The sequence below is a fragment of the Nothobranchius furzeri genome, chromosome 19 (genome assembly GCF_043380555.1).
Source record: "Nothobranchius furzeri strain GRZ-AD chromosome 19, NfurGRZ-RIMD1, whole genome shotgun sequence".
In the NCBI taxonomy this organism is placed as follows: domain Eukaryota; kingdom Metazoa; phylum Chordata; class Actinopteri; order Cyprinodontiformes; family Nothobranchiidae; genus Nothobranchius; species Nothobranchius furzeri.
In genome coordinates this window covers 1,699,769-1,722,268 of record NC_091759.1, presented here as the reverse complement: position 1 = coordinate 1,722,268, position 22,500 = coordinate 1,699,769, and the positions used below count along the sequence as shown (strand labels likewise).

At 40.5% G+C, this 22,500-nt stretch overlaps 3 protein-coding genes across 6 annotated transcripts in view; all 3 read right to left on the bottom strand.

Moving 5' to 3' along the window:
- Positions 1-2,781: 2,781 nt before the first annotated feature.
- vps72a (vacuolar protein sorting 72 homolog a) lies at positions 2,782-11,913 on the bottom strand. The gene is made up of 6 exons (XM_015973711.3): positions 11,371-11,913; positions 7,526-7,678; positions 4,105-4,225; positions 3,800-3,976; positions 3,568-3,712; positions 2,782-3,366 (listed from the first exon to the last, which is right to left on the bottom strand). Exons 1-6 carry the CDS (start codon positions 11,485-11,487, stop codon positions 2,988-2,990), a joined length of 1,092 nt encoding a protein of 363 aa, XP_015829197.3. The 5' UTR covers positions 11,488-11,913; the 3' UTR covers positions 2,782-2,987.
- A 283-nt stretch (positions 11,914-12,196) lies between these two features.
- LOC107394667 (leucine-rich repeat and immunoglobulin-like domain-containing nogo receptor-interacting protein 1) overlaps positions 12,197-22,500 on the bottom strand; it is a 16,526-nt gene continuing 6,222 nt past the window's right edge. The window contains exons 2-3 of one of the 4 annotated variants that reach the window (XM_070547432.1): positions 15,286-15,484; positions 12,197-14,994 (exon numbers count right to left, since the gene is read on the bottom strand). In XM_070547432.1, coding sequence (XP_070403533.1) covers positions 13,148-14,965 — 1,818 coding nt within the window. In that variant the 5' untranslated portion in view covers positions 14,966-14,994; positions 15,286-15,484 and the 3' untranslated portion in view covers positions 12,197-13,147. The remainder of the gene's footprint in view (positions 14,995-15,285; positions 15,485-22,500) is intronic. The other 3 variants (XM_070547433.1, XM_070547434.1, XM_070547431.1) reach the window with 3 other exon arrangements.
- On the bottom strand, positions 16,801-21,798 carry LOC107391325 (golgin subfamily A member 6-like protein 22). Its single transcript, XM_054745164.2, has one exon. It carries the CDS (start codon positions 21,282-21,284, stop codon positions 19,008-19,010), a length of 2,277 nt encoding a protein of 758 aa, XP_054601139.2. The 5' UTR covers positions 21,285-21,798; the 3' UTR covers positions 16,801-19,007.

Genomic DNA, 22,500 nt, shown 5'->3' with positions numbered 1-22,500 from the left:
GAGTTTGTTTAAAACAAAAATCAGGGAAAAATCCTAAAATCATAATTGCTCACAGTCTATTCTGCTGAATTCTGAAACCGTTTGAGTTGCCTGAGAGGTGGTGTTGCTAGGCTTGTGACAGCGCTGCCACTCCCAGTGCATTCTGGGGTTTTTTCATAACCTGGTGATCGTACAGGCCTGGATAAATGGTTGCGTGGGCCACATTTGGCCCGCAGGCCTTCAGTTTGACATACGTTCTTGAGTAAACATTAGTATTTTTACTTCAACAGCCTTGAGTTAATGAGTTTTTCCACTTTTTTCATAATTATCCTCATCAGCCACCATAAAACACATAAAATCCATGAAACAAATATCAATTATTTTCAGGGATGTTTACATTTGAGCCTTTAAATGCTAATTGTTGCCATTATCTTTGTTCCCAGGTGGGTTTTAATGAGGCTAAAGCTGGTGGAGATGGTCAAACACTGCAGGGGCTTGAGTTCAGTGTGAGGGGTCAGAAGGTGCCGCATGACTCAAGTGCTGTGGGGTGACTTTGGGGCTTCGTCGGTGTACACAAAGAATAAAAATAGAAAACCTAATCCAAGGCCCCGAGGGGATCAGCACAGCTGTATTGTTCCAGGCTGAAGCTCGGAGAATTATCTGCTATTAAGCATAAAAAATAAATAAATCAGCCCACACTCAAAATGCTTATTCACTGTCTGCATCGTTTAAATGCCACTGTCTGCAGGGCATCACAGTGAGCTGTTTAGTTTTGGACTTTAATGAAATATGTTCCAGAAAGCACATAAAGGTGTTGGGAATAAACACGCATTGTTGCTGCGCCATTAAAATTCAGCAACGTGTCAATAGATGGATGAGTCATTTAAGCCCGTCAGGTTAATTTATCAGAGGAAGAGAAATGAAAAGTCCAGGAGTCGGCTTTCCTGAAGCAGTCTTGGGCAATTTAGCATGAAAAAAACATTTAGAATGAAAACCGGCGCTTTGGGTAAATGGTTTTTAATCTGGTAACAGGGTGTGAAATCTGACAAGTTGGGTTTTTAGTGTTGTAGCACGCTTGTTTATACTATAAGCATTAAAAAGCTATTTTTATCACTTTCTACGTCGGCTGTTCGCACAGAACAGGATACATTACGTATTCATATGGCTGAATGCTGCAAATGAGGTTTAATAAACAAAACACTCTGTTTGCATGCAACAGAGTCCCTGATTTCCCTCCAGATGTTACAGCGTCTCACAACTTAAAGAAACACTAAAGAGGTTGTAACACTTTAAGCTGCTTTCAAACTGGTTTCGGTGGTTCTTGAGCTAGAAACGTGGGTGACTTCATCCTGGGCTGCACTCTGCTGCCCTCTACTGGCCAGAACCTGCATTAATCTTAGGTGGCTCGGGGAGGCGCCAGTGGCTAGCTGCCAGGCTAGCAGTTAGCTTTTTCAGTTCGTCGAAAATCAATAAAAGCACAAGAAAAAGAAGTTTGCTTCATTGTTGGCATCATGCCAGAGTCTGGAAGTAAAAGGAGGAGTAACGTCTTTGGAGGGGAAGCAAAGAAAGCGTGAACTAGACAAAGAGTAAAAACAAGAGTGAACATCAGTTTGGCCTCAACTCACTGGCTGGATTGTTTAAACAATTGTATTTTGGTTTCAAGAAGCGAGATGCTTACGTTTTTCTTTAAACGAGAATTGTCACGCATTTCAAAAGGACCCTCGTTTTCACCCTTTTAAAAGTATACCCCCACAAGCTTTTTAAAGGGATACTTAGCAGTTTGGGCTTGCTTTTAGCAATCCCTAGTGTCCGTTAATCGAAGCCAAAGTGAAACTCTTCTCCTTTTAACACCTTAATCTAACAGCTGAAACGTCTCCTCATCCTTCCTTAAAGAGCAAGTCACCCCCAAATCAACTTTTTTCTTCTGATAAACTATATAAATGTGTCTAATCGTGCTGCAGACACGCGTAGTCAATAGTTTTGCACTTTAGTGCATTTTAGTAAAAATTTAATTTTCTGCCTAAAACTGTCAAGTTTTGTGCCGTTGACAGGTAAATACTCTGTACTGCCATCGCTATTGGCTAAGAGGTACCCTAGAATGTTAGCTGGTACCATATGATGTCACAATGTCGTTGTGAGCCTGTGTCTGTGTATTTGTTAGCGGCACCGCCCTGTCGGTCTGCTAGGCAACAGCATTCGTTGCATTTTTCAAACAGGAAGTGGGAGCAGAGTAATACTCTGGTAGGGGGTGACTTGCTCTTTAATGTCTACGGGAAAGATTCATCACTAAATCAAACAAATCAAATGTGTTCACGTTCTAAAACATACAGGAACCGTGCTGGAAGCAGACTGCAGCACCAGGCATGACAGCTCAATTTCACTTAGTCCAACGGGGACCAGACTGGCACTCTAAGTTGCAAGTGCGTAATTCTGGCCACAGGGGGTGGTAGAGGTCTGAGGAACATTTCATTAACCATGTGAAGGATCATTTTAGCACATACTGGCTCAAGAAAATGATTTAAATATATGAAAATTTTGCATAGTATCCCTTTAGAATGAATCCGTGCAAAGTGGCAGAATGAAGGCAAAACACATAACCATCAAGGAACACACACCCTCTGTTTTGCAGCTAAAGAGGAGAAACATGGGTAATGTGATTTCTTTTATATATATATATATATATATATATATATATATATATATATATATATATATATATATATATATACGTATATATAAAATCAAGTGGCCCTAGTCAAGAGCAGGACAATACATTTTCCTTCAGATAACCAGAAAACAAGCTTAAACTTTAAAATGTTTATTTGTATCAGAACAAGGTATGGACATTCACAGCAAGTATAACAAAAAGAAACAGAATATGAACAGCTGCCGATGGAAGTCTGGTGGTAGATTCTGATACAACTCGTCTAAGTGGAAACCAGCTAATCAGTCACATAAGAACCAAATTTAAGCTAAAAAATTAAGGTTTTGATTGATTAATGTCCAGCTTATGTGGTAACTGCAGTCTGTTTGACCACCATTTTCTGGCGGTTCCCCTTCACCCCAGAGGAGTCCCCTCCTGACGTGTTTGGAAACCCATGAGCCGCCACGTATTTCCGATATGCCTCTCGGATAATGCGGAAGGCTCGTGCGTTGGCGTAAGGTATATCTGTGACCGGGTCGCGGTACAGAGCAGCCTTGTGGGTCACCGGGCAAACTTCCTGCACTGGAAGCGGACGACTCGACCGGGCTCTGTGAGGAAACGCCACCTCAAAAGCTTCTTCGTCGCTGAACGTCATAAAAGTCCTGGAGCAAAGGCCTCCAGGGGGCTGCTGGGACGCAGCGGCAGGATTCTGTGGTGCGTTCTGAGAAACGTCCTGGTCCAGACTGATGAAAAATAAAATAACAATAAAACATGTTCAGATATGTTTCTGCATTTGTTCATCTAAACTAAAAAACAGCAAAGCAGCTACAAAGCTGTAAAGTCTGAACATGCTCATTTCTTTCATGTTTTGACTCAGAACTTTAGAAGCATTTACATAAACAGAATTCAGCATCACGTAAATGCCGGCTGGTGACCATACACACCCTTCAACATCAACGTTTTCTTCTTTCAGGAGAGGCTGAGAGACGAGAGGCATGAGGACAGAATGGTAACGGATGGTTGGTCCCTCAAAACGACGCTTCTTGTGGACTTGTTTCTTCTTGTCTGCCTCCAAACGTTCGTAGTTTTCTACAGAAACAAAGATGGCCGGTGGATCCAAAGTCCCTCATGTGTAGGCTTTAAACGTCTCTGACTGAATCTTGAACAAGTTCTTACCCAGAGATCGAATGTTGACCTCTGCCGTTACTTTGGCTTCTGCCAGCAGCTCTTCCTGAGTCAGCGGTCGGTCGCGGTGAGCACCTCTCCGTCTCCGAGGAGCATCCTGACGCTCCTGTAAGCGTAGGTTGGTTTTCCTCGTGTGCTCGCTGGTGGACTGACGCACGGATTTGCGTGCTACAGAACAAATTGATCACTGACTTATTGCTGTTGCTGTGATTTAGGATGTCATCTGAGAAGTTTTTGCAGAAATTATGCATGAAGGAAATCTAACGGAGACGTTATGTAATAAAGAGAAAATTTACTTTCAGCAAAATCTTGAAACTCTGGTGGAATTCTTCGTCTGAGCTCCACTTTGGTTTTCTCCGTCCTTCTCTGTTCCTCATTGGGTCTTTTAGGTTTGGGTTTCACCACCTTTATGGGTTCCTGTGATTGAAGAAAGATGAATTATGGGGGTTGGGGAGTACATTCTGCAGCCGGCTTTGTGCCCTCCACTCTCCCTCTTCAGCGTGGGGTTCCGCAGGGCTCATTTTTTGGCCCCCCTCCTATTCCCACTGTACCTGCTTCCTCTGGGTCAGGGGTGGGGAACCCTATTCCTTTAAGAATGCTATCCTGCATGTTTTAGTTGTTTCCCTGCTCCAAAACTCCTGAGTCAGTGGTTGAATGCCCTGTTCAGCAGCTCACCAGGATCTGCTGATTGAAATCAGACGTGTTCAAGCAGGGAATCAACTAAAACATGCAGGACAGCAACCCTCGACAGACCAGGATTTCCCATCCACGCTCTATGTTCTACCTTTAATAAGTATGGAATTAGTTTTTGTTGTTACGCAGACGATACTCGTATATATCCCGCTTAATAAAACGGACTGGAGCTCTCTGATCACCCTGTGCTCGTGTATGAATGACATAACAGCCTGGCAAAATAGTGTCTTTATCTACTACTACTTTTTTTTATAAAAGTATGAGCAGTGTAGGGCTGCAACAACAAATCGATAAATTCGATGAAAATCGATTACTAAAAGCGTTGGCAACGATTTGCGTCATCGATTCGTTGTGTCACACAACTCTTCCAAAAGCGCCCCCCCTTCCCGCCCGCCATTGCGCGCAGACCAGAGCAAGTCAGATCAGCGCGAGGGAGAGCCGCAGATCAGCGCGAGGGAGAGCCGCAGATCAGCGCGAGGGAGAGCCGGCAGATCAGCGCGAGGGAGAGCCGGTACCGGCAGATCAGCGCGAGGGAGAGCCGGTACCGGCAGATCAGCGCGAGGGAGAGCCGGCAGACTTGCGCTGCTGCGAACCGGTTCCGCATTGTTGTGCAGCGATCCAGGCAGCTGCTTCCAGCGCACGGTCCATTCTCAAAGTTGCGCAATAAAAAAACTATAATTAGCACACGATCTTTCATGTCCGCACATGTTCTCTACTTTCTGTCTTATTTGTGCCTGAAGCTCGCTACTGCGGAGCTCATCACCGGTGCTGTGGTGATGTCACCTCACGCAGCATCGAAAACGCGCTCTGCGCTTTTCGGTCAGGAGATCCCTTTGATCTGCTCAAAAGTAACTGATGAGGTGAAAAGGTAAGAATCCCGGCAACAGATTTTCTGGAGAATTAAGAGGAGATGCAGGAAGATGAGAGACAGACAAGACAGGAAAATAGTTAAATAAAAACAAGAAAACAAAACAAAGTGTTGAAAAGTAAAATGTAGGTAGATTTATCTCCACTACACGTTTTTACCAGTAAAAAACAATAAGTTCTACATATGTTATATTTATACATCTGATACAATTCAGATCACCTTCAAAACTCAGTCACACACCCAGGGCCGTTTCAAGACATTTTGGGGGCCAAGGCAAAATGCCCCCCACCCCCCCACCCCCCAATAACTGGGCTCCCCAGAAGCCTCTGTGTAATCCATACCCTCTCCAGTAGTGTTAGTTATATGGTGTTTATAAAAGCCCCTCAGACATTACTGACATGTTCTAATATTATCAGATGAAAAACTAAATTATCAGACATGCTGTCTCATCTGCTGCTTTTCTAAACTTGCAAAAAGTAACAAAACCATTTGAAAGCCACTATTTGTGGATTCTCTGAAAGTTTCCATGGAGTGTGTGACAACTTATTTTATCATTGATCCTATCGTCTAATCTCACAGCTGAAACAAGCATCCTGAATAATCTGTGCACAGGAAGCTTACCGATGCTGTAGTAAAACAAAAGGTATAATAATTTATTATTAATAAAACCTTTTTGCAGCACTAAAGCAGAAAAATTAGATTTTGCATTAAATATGCAAAATATTTACATATGAATTGTTTTAGAGCCCTTTTATTGGCAGAATCTGATATTAATTTAGTTCTTACAAAAAATGGGTCCCAACATGGTTTGTGTGGCGTTGCCATAGTGTGACGTCATAGGCACAGATCCCCTGTCCTCTTGTTTGGAAATGGAAATATGGTCACCCTACATTAAACAAACTGTCCACCCGGGCTTTTGCGCTTCACAGAGACGCTTCGCTGCCTATGACTGAACGTCAGTTGAGAGTCAGTCTCATGCAGACTGACCAATGAAGAGAGGGCCTCAAGTTAAGACCCTCTCCTCATTGGTCAGTCCACACGAGGTGGGTCAAAGGTTACTCTGGGCGGGTTACGTGTTGTCAGGCATTCAAGTATTGAGTATATTTACTGCATATTACAGTAAAATATTCTGTATGTGACCACATTATGGTGATCCTTGGGTCATGATGATGTAGCCCTTGAATATTGTTGCCCAGGGTACAACAAAGTGTTAATCTGGCCCTGGTTCCGCCGTCACATTCCCGCAGAAACTGGTTGATCACACCGGGGCCAGACTACTAGCATGTGGTTTTACAACCACAATGTCCTCAGAAGCAAAAACGCTTTTAAAAGGGAGGGAGGAGTCCTAACTGTTGCTGCAGGCGTGTTGTGTGAGAGTGCAGTTATATACTGGTTAATATAGTTTTGGGTTCAGTTGCTTTCATGTGGCCTAATGTGAGTCTATTTGGGATCATTGGAATGATCAGCAGCATTTCTTGATGTGACTTTATGGCAGTTGCCCAGGGCATCATCGCAAGGAGGATGGCATTCATTTACTTTTGTTTTATTTGGTATTTTTTCAGTCATTTTTGGAAATAGTGATCAATTTTGATTAATTCACAGCCTATGTTTAATTACATTTAAAATAAATGTCAACAGATGAGATCAAACAAAACAGATGAGAATTGCCCTTAAGCTGTTTAACTTGGACCAAGCATTTTAGGTCACAGATAAATGTAGCTTAGGGTCTCTGTCTATACACCTTATAAGACAATTTAGGTGATGGCATGTTGTTTTTCTGCTATTGAACTGTTTTCTAATAATGTTGTGTTAAATAAAGTGAAGGAAGGAGAGAAATAACGTTTCCCTAGCAGTTTTTAAAAATTTCCCCATGTAATCCGATTAATCGATTAATCGTGTCGAGACCCCATCCGATTAATCGATTATCCAAATAATCGTTTGTTGCAGCCCTAGAGCAGTGTTTCCCCTGTTTGCTCATCTAATGCCAAGAAGCAGCAGCAGAGCTTCAGAGGGGTTCATATGTAGCATCATGTATGATAAATAAAAATAACATGATGTGAAAATCCTTAATAATTGTTCATTTTATTCATCTTTTACCACTAGATTATCTAAGATGACTCAGACTTGTTGTCTCCCCCCTTCTGAACCGAACAGACCTTATAAGCTTTAGTGACGACCCGACTTTTCCTCCGAGGTGCATGTTCCTCCTGGTCGCTGTCCGGCTCGTCACCCTCATCAATGTCAAAGTCGCTGTCCACCTCGTCCTCCGTGTCCGAATGCTCCCCGTGATATTCGTCATCTCCTGATTCCTGAAAACAAATAAACGGCAGAATTTGGCAGCAAGTTATGATTCCGTGCTGAGCAGACTGCAAATATTTGACATGAGTTAGAAAAAATGATTCGGGACGACATTGGTGCTACTTGGATTCCCCGGGGTATTTAGATCCATCGGCGAATCGCCATCAGTGTATATCCATATAACGGGTGCGGACGGGCACCCATGGTGCAGCCTCGAAATAAGACATTATCTGCACCAAAAAATCTCAATGTCGAAAGGTTTTGTTAGGAATCATTAATGTGATTCCCCTGTTCGTTTGGAGCGAGTCTGGGATTTCTAGGCGTAAACAGACTAGCCGCGGCTAATTAACCGGCGCTTTTAATGACGTCACTGCCGTGCGCCAATCTGTTTTTATTAAGATTACCTTTGTCATACTGTGGAGAAATTTGTTTTCTCCCTTTATTGACCAACAGAGTTGTTCAAAAGTACAGAACAAAACATATGGCATTACATCTTATGACAAAAATGCACCTTAAACAGAGTTGAAGCAGCAAAACATCACTCTGCAAATAGTGTATATATAGTGAGACAATTCATGATTTAAAGTGTTAACTTTCGCCAGTTTTTGCATGCATGTTTAAAAAAATGCTGATACTTGAAAGGTTTAAGCACTTTACACACTTAATTCTTAACATTTAATTTTTGCAATATAAATTGAAGAATGTTATTTTTTGAATAAACTTGTTCAATAAATTGGTGTTTTTAAATAGTATTGAAATCGAGCATCGAGTTTTTTTTCCAGTATCGAGTTTGAAATTTTAGTATCGTGACAACCCTAATAAGTATATTAATATGGGCTGCATGGTGGCGCAGTGGTTAGCACTGTTGCCTCGCAGCACGAAGGTTGCAGGTTCGAAACTCTGCTCGGCTGCAGCCTTTCTGTGTGGAGTTGTGTGTTGTCCCAATGCAAGCGTGGGTTTCCTCCGGGTACTCCGGTTTCCCCCACAGATCACAACATGCCCTATAGGTTATAAATTGTAAGTCACTTTGGATAAAAGCGTCTGCTAAATGAATAAACATAAACAAATATTCAACCGAAAAAGAGGTGAGCTGAGGAAAACCTAGGGAGTACTGAAGAAACGTCAGCAACATTGAAGCAAGCACAGAGAGATCCGTTACTGTGTGTGTGTGTGCGTGGATGAGCCGGATGGACTGAGCTCCCGGCTGGAGAGTTTTGTGTGTAGGGAGGGGCGGGTGACTGGCCAATCACAGAGCGTGAAGACAGTCCGTTACCCAATGAGTATTTTCCTTCAGCACGATTACAGATATTTAAGAGTTTTACTCGTTTCATGCTTGTATTTGTCAAATGGTTTATCGGTACCAGATACTCATCTGAAACGAGTATCCGGCTCATCCATAATATATGTGCTTTGTTGGTGAGACACCAGTCTGAATCAGTAACCCAAATGCCACCACTTCTACTAAAAGCTTCCATGTGTTGTCAGCGTGAGTAAACAAACATACTGCATGCTAGAAATTAAGTCTGGGTTGCAATAAACGGGAGTTTCCTTTAAGCACATAAGCGTGAATATACAACTACGTGTTGGACTTGGTATGCTAATGAAGTTGGGCTGTGAAGCGCCTCCCAAATTCGCTGTTTATGTTTTTGTTTATTTATTTGGCATACAAAACTTGGATCAGAGACAACTCGCGTGGGAAACTGCAATGTAGCCATGCGGCGTCTCCTTCTTCTGTTTGTCTGGGAGGCGGAGGCTGCTTTACAGCATCTGGCTGTCGTGCGTGTCGGTGTACTTGAAGAAGGCTGTGTATAATAGTCCATAATATCGATACCACAGGGATGGAATATCTAATTTAGATACCAGTGTTAGTATCAATTTATATCTAGGTATCGATTTTTTGACAACACTAATACTTATTATTTAAAGTTACTTTTTTCGTAACTTACGTGGTGCATTTGACAAGACAGGGATGACGTGCTGCGTCAGTCTGCCTCCTCTTCGGTCAGGTTTTTTTTTACTCTCTCTCTCCCTCTCTACCTCTCACACACACACCTTAATTAACATTGTTTTGTTTAACTTTGTGTGGGAAAAATGCCAAGAACGTTAAGAAGAAGTCACTTTCATCAAATTAAAATAAAAAAATATATAAAGTTTTGTCTGGTTCTAGCATTTCATATTTCCTAATTCCTACTGCATGAGTTCAGAAGTATTAATCCATGCACTTAAATATTAATGTTCTGATTTTACTGATAAACTTGCTCTGTAATAGTTCCTTTACTATTGTGATCAAAAATATTTAATCTCAATTCTGAGGCTGCTCTGTAAATAGTTTTCAAATAAACAATACACATAGCAAATTCTGATCAATTCATATCAATTTCAGATTTAAAATAATGTGTTGATGTAAACCACACCCACTTCTGTTTAAACCACACCCACTTCCGGGTTAGGTCACGCCCACTCCGAGTACAGATACAGATAATTTAGATGGTTGAACAGATACAGATAGTGGTGTACTCGCTCATCCCTAACATATATACTCAGACTTAGAAGTAGAAGAGAAATTTAAGAAAAACTTCTGTGGGTGTTTCCTGTTTACTTATGAAAAAACAGCCTTCAAACTGATAAAGATTAGACGGTGTAAGAGGCTTTACTTACCAAACTGGTATATGGAATAACGTGTTTCCTACATTTTCAGGAATTTTCTTGCTACTCAGCTTGACAGCAACACTAAAACTGCTGCCAGAATCATTGCATCCTGAGATTAGCTTAAAGATACGCACAAAACTGACAATGTTAGGTAAGTCTGGGCCATGAAAAGTTAAGTGCACATCAACTATCACAGTTCTGTACAGTCCAAGCAGAGACGACTATGACATTTCAGAATTTGTTGGTGTTTTTCTGTTTCTCTTTTTCCCTGCCATGCCATTCTTGTCAGAACTGCTGACGCGACTGCAGCCAGACATCATCCTACACAGGATGATCTTTGAACCAGCAGCTGTCAAAAGAAAATTAGCCAAAGAAAGAATTAAAGAAAGAAATCAACAGCTTACAGCAGGTGTGATGTTCTATTGAACAATACATTTAGTGTCTTTCTTCTATTTTTGGTGTTAAACAGGAAGAGTTTGCTTTATTTGGTTATTTTCACATCTGACAGACATATTTGTCAGAACAAACACAAAACGTTGTTTCTTTTTCACATTAGACCGCTAATCTAGATGACCTGGGTTATTTGAAGTAATAAAGAGAGCCGTTTTTATTAAATTTTACAACTACTTCCAAGAGACCAGGGAACAAATAATTTTTACCCTCTTGAGATAAAAAAAAGCGTTTTCCCAATTTTCTAAACCAAGCTTCCTGGCAAGTAATTAATATGTATGGCATGACAAAATAACAAATTTAATGAGCGTTAAATTATTCAGAAACGTTCAAATGGGAAAATTGTGTATTTGTGTGGAAAAATCACAATCTGAAAGTCACCGACAGACTAGGATTGTTCATTCAAAAATGTGTGTACGTTGTAAACAGTTTTTATATCCATGTTTTCAATTAAACTAGTTTAGGGTTTAAATAAAAAGGTTTAAGAGCCACAGCAATATCTACAATTCAATTTATGAGACAATCGACTGAATGTTTACCTCGACTGAAGCTAGCTGTGTAATGCTAACTCTTTGTTTTGCTCTCTGTTCTTCTAGTTACTCACGTCGTGGAAACCTCCATATGTGGTCTTGTAGAATTCGTCCTCTTCTTCGGCATCCAGTAGTTTCGACATGCGGTTTCCCGCAGTCTTCCTGGGTTCGCGTCCAACTGCCAAACTCATGGCTTTATTTTGAACAGATGCTAACCGAAACTAGCTAAATTCGTGACGAGATCGATTGCTCCGCTTTCCACTCACTGCCAAATAAACTATCTTCTAATGTACATGTTTAATTTGATATAATGTAAAATATTTCAAAGTTTCGGAATTTATAGAAGTATTTAGTAGTAAAATTTAACAACACAGGTGGACAGGGCAGCTAAATGCTTTATCTAGTTTGACGATACACGCATAATTTCCGGAGCAGATATTGTACTTCCGGATTACAGTTAACAGTGGCATTCAAAATAAAAGCGGTTTGGTAATTTACAGTGTTTTGTGATCAGATTTGTTAAAAATATTATGATTACACTGTTATTTAAATTGATAGAGTCCCTGTTTTATTTTAAATAATCTAAGAGAACCGATGGTGAAATCTTTAATGATAATGTTTCCTTTGCAGACTTTTATTTTACAAAACCTTTCTTGTTGATACTAATCCAATCAAGCCTAAATTAATGGCAAGTTTAAAAGGTATAATAATAATAATAATAATTTATTAATAATAATAATAATAATAATAATAATAATAATTTAATAATAATAATAATAACAATAATAATAGTAAGAATAATAATAATAACCGCCTTGTATTATTGTAATTAATGGTATATATTTTTTAAAATATTCATGCAATATTTGCGCAAACTTGCTTTAGTCATTTTAAAATGCCCTTCATCCGTAGCATCTCCTCTCATTGTTTTCCAGGTCTGTGTTGAACGTTGTTATGGAAACCAGTTAAGCCTTTTCAACTGATGCTCCACACTGGCTGATTTAATGCATTGTCATGGCAACATCATCACTTACATTTCAGCACTGTTGTCATTATCCCTCTCCAGCCCCACATCAGAAACATATATAGACTTTACTTAACATTTCTGTGTTTACAGCACATGCAGCTAGCTCCACTCACTGGTGGAGGCCCCTTCTGCAATTCAATAAATAAATTTCCCCACAAAAATGTAATTTTAAAATTTACTAGCAGGCTATATATGTTAAATTATGGTCGGTTTAATTCCTGATTCATGGCTCCTTTTTAGTTCTTTATTTCAAGTTTAAGTAGCAATCACACACAAAAACATCGCTAGATTTATTTAACTCAATTTAAATGAATAAATAAGTAGAACACATTTTATTTAACGTATATTTATCAGAAAAAAATAAATAAGTGCCAGAAAATTCTTAATTAATCTTAAAAAGAGATAAAGATTATATGAAATCTATAAAAAGCCCTAAGATAACTTTAACATTGCTGTACTTGGCTTTTTGAGTTATTAGTATGATATGTTCTGCTGAGTTAAATGCTCTTTAGATGTTTATTTTAATGTAATAACAGAAAGCCAGGCAAGTATATTTCTTTTACACAGACCAGTTTAATTCTCCCTATTTTTTATTGGTATTTGTTAATAGATTTCAAATACAATATGTGCAATTAGTGCAAAAACATTACATTATATAGTACATTCAACTGATGTTAAAGTGCAGATTTGGTTATAAAAGCCTCTAAAAAGAAAGCAAATGTATGTAAAATTCTTTGAAGCATGCTCGTGTGCATTCAGTCAACAGAAACGAAGATTTTAGATTCACTGTTCAGACACTGAAGCTGACGTGCTTTTAAATGGAGTCATATGAGCTTCATGGTGAATCTGCCGGTCTCCTTGAAGCTGGTTGCGCCCGTGTTGCTGTTGGACACGGCGCTCCGTGGGACGTACGCGATGGTGGCCGTGTGCTTGATTTGGCCTTTCCCTTTACTCCAGAAGAACATCAAAATGAAACAAAGGGACACGGAGCTGAAGAAGGAGAAAAATCCTATCGTTGCTGCTATCAGTAGAGTCTTCAGGTCAAACGGGAGATTGTGATTTCCACTCCCACCCGGAGGAGCAGACGGAGAGACAAGCCAGGTTTGAAAATGGGTTTTAGATGGGAGGGCTCGGATGTGCAGGCTGACGGGCAGGCTGTCGTTCCCTGCTGCGTTTGACGCCACGCAGATGTAAGTGCCGCTGTCGAGAGGCTGAGCGTAGCGGACCTCCAGAGAGCCGTTAGTCAGAGCTCGTATTCGACCGACGGGTGAAATATGTCTTAGCTGAGGGTTGAGCCAACTGACAGATGGCTGAGGATCACCTTCCGCGCTGCAATCGAACACCACGGTGTGTCCTTGATCCGCTCTCACATCTTCAGGTTTGCGGTTTAAAACCCGAGGCCGGCGACAGGTGAGCAGATTTGAGAGATCGTCCGCGGCGAAGTCCAGGAAATTCCAGCCCTGCAGCTGGACCGAGGTAGAGCACGTTGGCGGGCATCCGTAAAAGTCCACATACGGCCGCCTTCTCACCAGCCAAAGCAAACGGCAGTCACAAGCTAACGGGTTGCCGTCGAGCCCTAGGACCTCCAGGACGTCCACCGACTGAACCGATCCTTCCTCCAGCGTGGTGAGAAGGTTCCTCGACACGTTCAGCACTTTTAAATGCACCAAACCCTTAAAGGCTGCACTTTCGATGCGTAATAATGAACCTCCGACAAGATGAAACTCTTGGAGTCGGAGCAAATCTCCAAGCAGGCTCCCTTGAATGTAGCTGATGGGGTTAAATGAAAGGTCAAGGTACACAAGGTACACAAGGGGGCGTAAAGGTGTGTAAGGTACAGCACTGAGGTTGGAGTGTGTGATGGTTAGGGATGTGAGATTCAACCCAAAGAGGCTGTTTCCCGACAAAGACTCCATCTGGGGGAAACGAGAGATGACGAGCTCCTTTAGGAGGTCTAGATGATGGAAGGAGTAATCTGGGAGGGTGGTGAGGCCCAGCTGGTGGAGATGAAGGCTCCTCAGCACGCTTAGCTCAGCGAGCGCATCTGTTGGCACGGCAGTGAGGTTCTGAACATCAAGGGCCAGCCTTTTTAAACCGGTCAGCCCCGCGAAGGCTTGACGAGAGATGAAAACAAAGTCGTTGTCGTCTGCTGTGAAGAGCTCCAGGGACGCCAAGTCCTTGAAGGTGAAATCTAAAAGCACGAGGATCTTATTGCTGCTTATGTCCAGTAACCGTAAGTCCTTCAAGCCAGCAAACACCCCCACTGAAAGGATCTTCAGCTGATTGCGAGCTAGGCGCAGCGTCAACAGGCTCCGTAGGCCCAGGAAGGCTTCCACTTCAATGAACGCCAAAAGATTGTCGCTGAGATCCAGATGGAACAGCTGGCTTAGATTGTAGAACTGATGATTCACGAGAGTCTTGATTGTGTTGTGGGTCAGGTTCACCAGCTTAGCGTCTTGGGGGACGCCGTTAGGTACGGAGGTGAGCTGACCCCCGGAGCAGTTCACCTCCAGCACGGCGGCGTTGCAGCGGCAGGACGGTGGACACGGCAGGCGTGCTTCACACGCTAACGCCACACCCGCAGCCAGCAGGTAGAAAGCTCTCCAGCACATCCATAGGTGGGCGGCGGTCCCCTCCAACATCTGGCAGCCTGTGTGGGAGGAAAGGACAGCTGTGGAAAAACACACAACGATTCAGTCATTAAGATTTCTAAAAATGATTTAGTTATCAGTGCAGCATGGTGAGAAGTTGGGGGACTGAGGTGGACAATGGAGCAGAGAGAAACATGTCACCTGTTCAGCTGCCTGTTAGCACTTCATTCTCAGTAGACGTTTTTATGATAGCGAGTCAGAAAAAGGTGTAAAGATAAATTAGTGAAGTAAAAAATGAGCTTTTTAGAGACTTCGAGTGTTTGTTGGTCTGAGTAATTCAGAACCCGGCTGTTACAGAGGATGGTTCTAACCAAGGTCTGCAGAACAGCGTCTCTGATCCACAACATGGCAGATGGACTCCAGTAGCAGCAGAAGATCCCACCTGGTGTCACTCCTGTCAGCTGAGAACAGGAAACTGGCTGCAATTCCCCCAGGATCACTAGAACTGGACCGGGAGAGCCTGGAAAAATGCTGTATGTATATGTACACACACACACACACACACACACACTCACACACACACACACACACACACACATATATATATATATATATATATATATATATATATATATATATACATATACATATATATATATATATATATATATATATATATATATATATATATATATATATATATATATATATATACGTGTATAAAACAGTCTATGATAAGACCCCTAGTTAAACTAGAGTGTAATTCCTCTGAATTGGCTCAAAGTATAAAGTATACTAGTTAGTCGACTGTCTTATTGTCACCAACAGTGACGTCTAGTGGCCAAGTGCTAAATTGCAGGCAGTTTAAGATTATCTTTTATGTCGCTGGGGGGAAAAATTAACTGACTAAGGAAAATCACCCAAATCTCACACAAATGCTTTCAGAATTCTTTAAAAAAAATCTACTTCATACATAATATTTTCGAATTTCTTAATATTAGATTATTTTGATGAAGTTTCAGATCAGGAGGTGATTTATTTTTTTTATTATTTTAGTGAAATGTAATTTTGATTTTTAAATTAAAACAGCACGACTTTAAACAGCTTGAAAAACCAAAAGCCTTTAACTTGTTAGCAGTTGGTTGCATCAGGTTGTGTTTATTGTGCACTTTTCACTTGCTAAAGGAAACACTTTTGGGTTTGGCTTTTTTCCTATATTTAAACCACACATCTGTTCTGTGAAATCTTGCACATTAAACTAAAGCTGCAAAACAGTTTTTTCCACAGAAGGACAAAGCAAGTCTATGTGACTCTTTCCTATTGCATGTGTGATCACCTATCTGTAGGTTGCAAATGCATACACTTCTGTAGATAAGCCATCGCAGGAAGCAGAGATGAAATGGAGCAAATTTGTTGATGACATTTATGTTAAATGATATGTAATTTAATGATACATGAATGTGTTATTTATTGTTTTTGCAATCGAGGCCTTAATTATTTTTCTATATAAATAGTCAAAGTTGCATTAAATTAAGGGGAAAGCAAACAAACTAAAATTATCTGGAAAATAAGGATAATAAAAGATCGCAGAGTGAAAAAAATTCTTTAAAAAAAGCTAACCAAAAATTTTTTATAAGTTCTGTTTTGAACATTTTACTTCAAGTAAATTCAAAAGATTAGCAATTAATGAAAAGTACACAGTATTGTTATATTCAAGGGTGTCAATTAGTAATTTTTAAATCTTCATTAATTATTTGAGTTCAATAGTTAAATAGTATTTTAATAGTGTGTTTGTTTTTGACAATACGTTTTTTGTGTTTTGTTTAATTAATTGTTTTTTTTAATTTTGTTTATATATAAATATTTATTTATTTTTTCTTCCCCATTTAATCTTTTCATTCATTGTCACAATTGTTTTAAACGTAATTTAATTAATTTATTAAATAATTCTGACATCATCAAAGGATGATATCATATAGCTGAAGACACCTGTGTGGGCCTCTTAATCGTCAGAGTTCGATCAACTGAGCCTGAGTCACGAATCAGCTCCCAGCTGGGACACACATCAGGTCTCTGCTGGGACACCATACCAGGTTTATTTATAAAGCACATTTAAAAACAGCATGACAGCTGACCAAAATGCTGTACAGTAGTGATAAAAAGGAGAAACCCCAAGATAAAAACAAGATAAAAATCATATAGGAGATAAAAGGAATAACCTAAAAATTTAAAAGAAACATACTAGAGTTAAAAACAGTCACAATAAAAACATACAAATAATAAAAGCTTGGTCATTGATCAAAAGCTAAATGATAGAAGTAGGCCTTCAGTACAGACTTGAACCGACCCAGTTCTGGGGCCTGTCGAACACTAAGGGGGAGAGCATTCCAAAGTTTAGGAGCAGCGAATGCAAAGGCCCGCTCCCCACGAGATTTATACCTCATTATTGTGATGCACAAAAGCAAGAGATCTGCCGATCTCAGGTTTCTGGTTGGAGCATAAGGCTTAAGCAGTTCTGACAGATAAACAGGGGCTTGACCATTCCAAATAAATCTGGCAGTCGTCAGCGTAAAGGTGATAACTTATTCCAAGGTTTGCTAAAATCATCCCCAATGGCAGTAAGTACATCGAGAACAGGAGTGGCCCCAGAATCGAACCCTGAGGCACACCCCGGCGAAGTGGGGTCGATGGAGAGGAAAATGTGTCAATGTGAACACTAAATTTCCTATCTGACAAATAGGACCTGAACCAGTGAAGTGGGGTCCCTTTCACCCCCACCCACAACTCCAGCCTCCTAAGTAGGATGTCATGGTCCACTGTGTCGAAGGCAGCAGAGGTCCAGGAGTAACAGGACATGGGAACCAGTATCAGTTGCCACCAGGATATCATTTAATACACGAAGGTGTGCAGTTTCTGTGCTGTGGTGAGGCCTAAAGCCAGACTAAAAGTGGTCAAGGAGGCTTTGATCTCCCAAGTAATTGGAAAGCTGAGTGTGGACTACTTTCTCAATAATCTTGGATAAAAACGGGGGTTTGGAAATCGGACGATGATTAGAAAGGTCAGTATGATCTGGGCCAGGTTTTTTCAGTAGTGGATGCACAACTGCATTTTTGAAGGTGGCTGGAATCACTCCAGTCGAAAGGCTGCTGTTGACAATTTCCAGAATAAATGGCGCCAGCACAGGAAGGGCCCCAGCTAGTAGTTTGGGTGGGAGGGAGTCCTCACACGTCAGCTCCCAGCTGAAACCCACCAAACCTATGGTGGGAAGCCTGCTGTTTGGGAAAACAGGCCAAATTTGACTTAAAAATGAATTTATATTTGAATTGTAACGACGATCAAAGCTCTGAAAATATGTCAGAGGCATGAGGAAAGATTTTTGAATTGGATTGCTAAACTGTTGGTTATGGGGGAGCACGCTGCTCCAGTGAAGAATATAAGGGCTCTGTCAGATGCTGGCAGGTCCCTTAATTAATATTAGAGCCAGCAGTAACTAGATAAATGCATCTCTTTCCAAAATACAGTTTGAATGTTGATTGCTGAAAAGCTGAGCAGATCCACCAGGGTAACAATAAGTTAGGATTTTGGGTCGGGGGTGAACTGGAGCTCCCAGAGAAAACCCCCACGCAGCACAAGGACACACAGAAATGATGTGGAGGTGTGTTTTCTGTGACGTAATCCTTGTGTGGTCATTTTTTTAAATTTACAGACGACTAGGTGGTGATGTGTGTCAGGGAAGGGGCGTGATTTAGTCACCCTTGATGGAAGTTCTCTTATTTTGTAATTATCTAAAAACAAACTAAAAACTAACAGTTTGATTATTGATCTTATCACTAACACTAATGAACTAAAAATGCATCTAAAAACTATAATAAACCAACTAAATTTAAGAAATGAGCATTTAGACTCAGCCGTGGGAGCATATCGGACTCGACCTAAGTGAGAACGTGTGTGCATCCACTGCAGAACGTGGTATCTATAACCCCATGCTGTCGTTCTTTGTTTAAAACACAGAAACAGTTTCGTTACCTGTTTTTCCGCTACGTTTCGTCCGCGGCTGCAGACTTCCTCAGGCTGACGCGTGGTATCTATAGATTTAGCAACTATGTGCTGCTACAAAGAACAGCTCCATATACTTTTTTCTAAGGTCCCGGTATAAACCTTCTCCTTTGTTCAGTTCTTCCTGAAGTTTGCTCTTCTCTACGTCTAACTGCTGTTCCATCTGGACTCTAAGCGCCTCTTTTTCAGACTGAATAGTTAAAATAGTTTGTGCTGCTTCCTCACGTTCTTTTTCCATCTCCTGTTGTAAACTTTCGATCTGCCGTTTACTATTAAAAACCTCAGTTTTATACTTTTTCTCGAGGTCCTGACAAGAAGCCTCTCTCTCCTCCAGATCTTTCATAAAATTTCTCTTTTCTGTTTCAAACTGTCTTTCCATAGCTCGTGCTTTGTCCTCCATCTGATTATAAAGCTCTACTTTTTCATCCTGAACAATCCAAATCATTTCCTCTTTTTCTTTACAAAGTTTCCTTTCTTTCTTTAACTCCCTTTGTAAATTTTCTACTTGCCGACGGCTCTCTGAAAGCTCACTCTTATAATTTTGTTCGAGGTCCTGATATAAAACGTCTTTCTGCTCGAGATCTTTCATAAAATTCATCTTTTCTGTTTCAAACTGTCTTTCTATAGCTCGTGCTTTGTCCTCCATCTGATTATAAAGCTCTACCTTTTCATCCTGAACAATCCTAATCATTTCCTCGTTTTCTTTACGAGCTTTCGCTTCCTTCTCTAATTCCTGGTGTAAATGTTCTACTTGCTGACGGCTCTCTGAAAGCTCAGCTCTATACTTATCGTCGAGGCTTTGATACAAAACGTCTTTCTGCTCCAGATTCTCTTCTAATTGACGTATTTTTTGTTCGAACTGCCATCCCAGCTCCTGGACAGCCTTAATCGTTTGAAGACGGGTCGCGTCGCGCTGTGCCTGAATTTCCTGGAGTGCGTCGAAATGTTGTTGACGTTTTGTGTCCAACTCATGCTTCAAACTCTCAATCAGCTGATGGCGCTCTGAAAGCTGAGTTTCACACTTTTGTTCGAGGCTTTGATACAAAACGTCTTTCTCCTCGAGTTGCCTCATAAAATTTCTCGTTGTTTCGTCGTACAATTTGTTCAAATCAGATGTCTGCTGCTGCATTTGGGAACAGAGATCTTCTTTCTCTGCCTGAATAGTAAAAATAATGTCTTCTCTTTCTTTACGAATTTGTTTTTCCTCTTCTAACTCCTGGTTTAAATTTTCCATCAGCTGTTTGACATCTGAAAGCTCAGCTCTATATCTATCATCGAGGCTTTGATACAAAACGTCTTTCTGCTCCAGATTCTCTTCTAATTGACGTATTTTTTGTTCAAACTGCCGTCCCATCTCCTGGGCAGCCTTAATCGTTTGAAGACGGATTGCGTCGTGCTGTGCCTGAATAGTGAGAATAATATTTTGTTGTGTTTCCCGCGTCTCAGCATGAGATGCTTTCTCTTTTTCTAGTTCCTTCAATGAAACCTTCAGACAATCGTCGGTTTCAATCAAAGTGTTCACTGTTTCCTTGTAAGATCTTCTCACTTCATGATGAGCCGTTTGTTCTTCAAGAAACATCTGTTTGTAATCGTTTGCCCGTTTTTCAGCGGCTAAAACTTTCGCTTCCTTCTCTAATTCCCGGTGTAAATGTTCTACTTGCTGACGGCTCTCTGAAAGCTCAGCTCTATACTTATTGTCGAGGCTTTGATACAAAACGTCTTTCTGCTCCAGATTCTCTTCTAACTGACGTATTTTTTGTTCAAACTGCCGTCCCATCTCCTGGGCAGCCTTAATCGTTTGAAGACGGATTGCGTCGTGCTGTGCCTGAATAGTGAGAATCATATTTTGTTGTGTTTCCCGCGTCTCAGCATGAGATGCTTTCTCTTTTTCTAGTTCCTTCAATGAAACCTTCAGACAATCGTCGGTTTCAATCAAAGTGTTCACTGTTTCCTTGTAAGATCTTCTCACTTCATGATGAGCCGTTTGTTCTTCAAGAAACATCTGTTTGTAATCGTTTGCCCGTTTTTCAGCGGCTAAAACTTTCGCTTCTGCTGTCGCGATGCCTTCCTGAAGAGAAATTATGAGACAGTCTTTCTCTTTCAGTGTTTCAATAGTCTGCTCATAATTTTTCTTGGTTTCATTGTGGGACTTTTGTTCGTCCTCAAAAGCCTTAATGACCACTTGTGACGCTCGACTCATTTTCTTGATAGTTTCAGAAAAATATACCTTGGCATCTTGGCATTGCTCATGGTTTTCTGCGGTCAAAAGGTTGTTCAGCCAGTTTATGTCTTCCTGGTAAATTATGGTCTCCATTGAGGCTTTTTCTGTGATTTAAATGTCTTAAGAATGATTAATATGTGTGCAGATAAGCTATCGGCGAATGTAAGACCTCTTCTCTTCTGAGATGTGTTCTCTAGGAGACGCTCTTTAATACTGTGTGTATGACGTCACTGAGCCCTTTATATAAGCCACGCCCCCTAACGGAGACCACAAGCAGCAGCGCAGCAGCGCAGCAGCGTCTGGATTGGAACGCATAACTTTTCACAATAAGAGTCTGAAACATAAAGCACGCATCTCAAAAGACCTTAGGCTTAAATATTGTTTTGTTAAACGTGTTCTCTCATTATTATCTGACAACTGGATTTTGAGGCTAACTTAGTTTAAAAACTTTAGTTGTTTATGAGGAACGAGTGATTTCTTGAGACTCTTATTTTGAAGGGTTAAAGTTCCGTTGTGCACAATACCCTTTACAAAAGTAAACAGTGCCTTGTACTGATAGAAATTAAAAAATAATTTGTAAGATATAGATTTAATTATATATATACATATATATATATATATATATATATATATATATATATAACTCATATTTCTACTTATTAGTTTAGTTGTGTTTTGAATAAAGAGTATTTTAAAAGGCTTATGTGATGTATTAGAAAATGTTAAAAGGCATAGCTAGATATGCTAATGTTATGCAAGGTGAAAATTGTCATGTTAGACACTGCTGCCATATTTTTTTGTGCTTTTCTGACACAGTTTAATAAAAAATGATTTGTTTAGCTAGTAGCTGAAACATGTCAGGTAAACAAATCATTTTTAGTTAACTCTGTGAGAAAAGAACTAAAAAGTGGATTATGGTCTGTAATTTACGGACAAAACCCTGTATGAACGCACTACAGACTGCTGCCACCTAGTGGTGAGTGTTATACTACAGTGCAGTGGACAACTCCCAACTGTAAACACTCCTGCTTAAGCAGTCAGGATTTGCTTGTGTTGTTTTCAGGAAAGTCTACTTTTTTTTTTCTGGTTGCGTCGTCAGTATGGATTTTTAAAATGGATTAATATTATTTACTTGTTTTTCTATTTTATTTTTGTTTTGAGCTCTGAGGTTAGTGATTGCATTTGGGTTATATAGAAATCTACACTGAATGTGTCACTTATTACTTGCATGCTAGGCTATTTTGCTTTGCTTTGCTGTGATGAACACCAGATAAGTGTCTATAGAATATGATCTAATGCCTTGTATCAG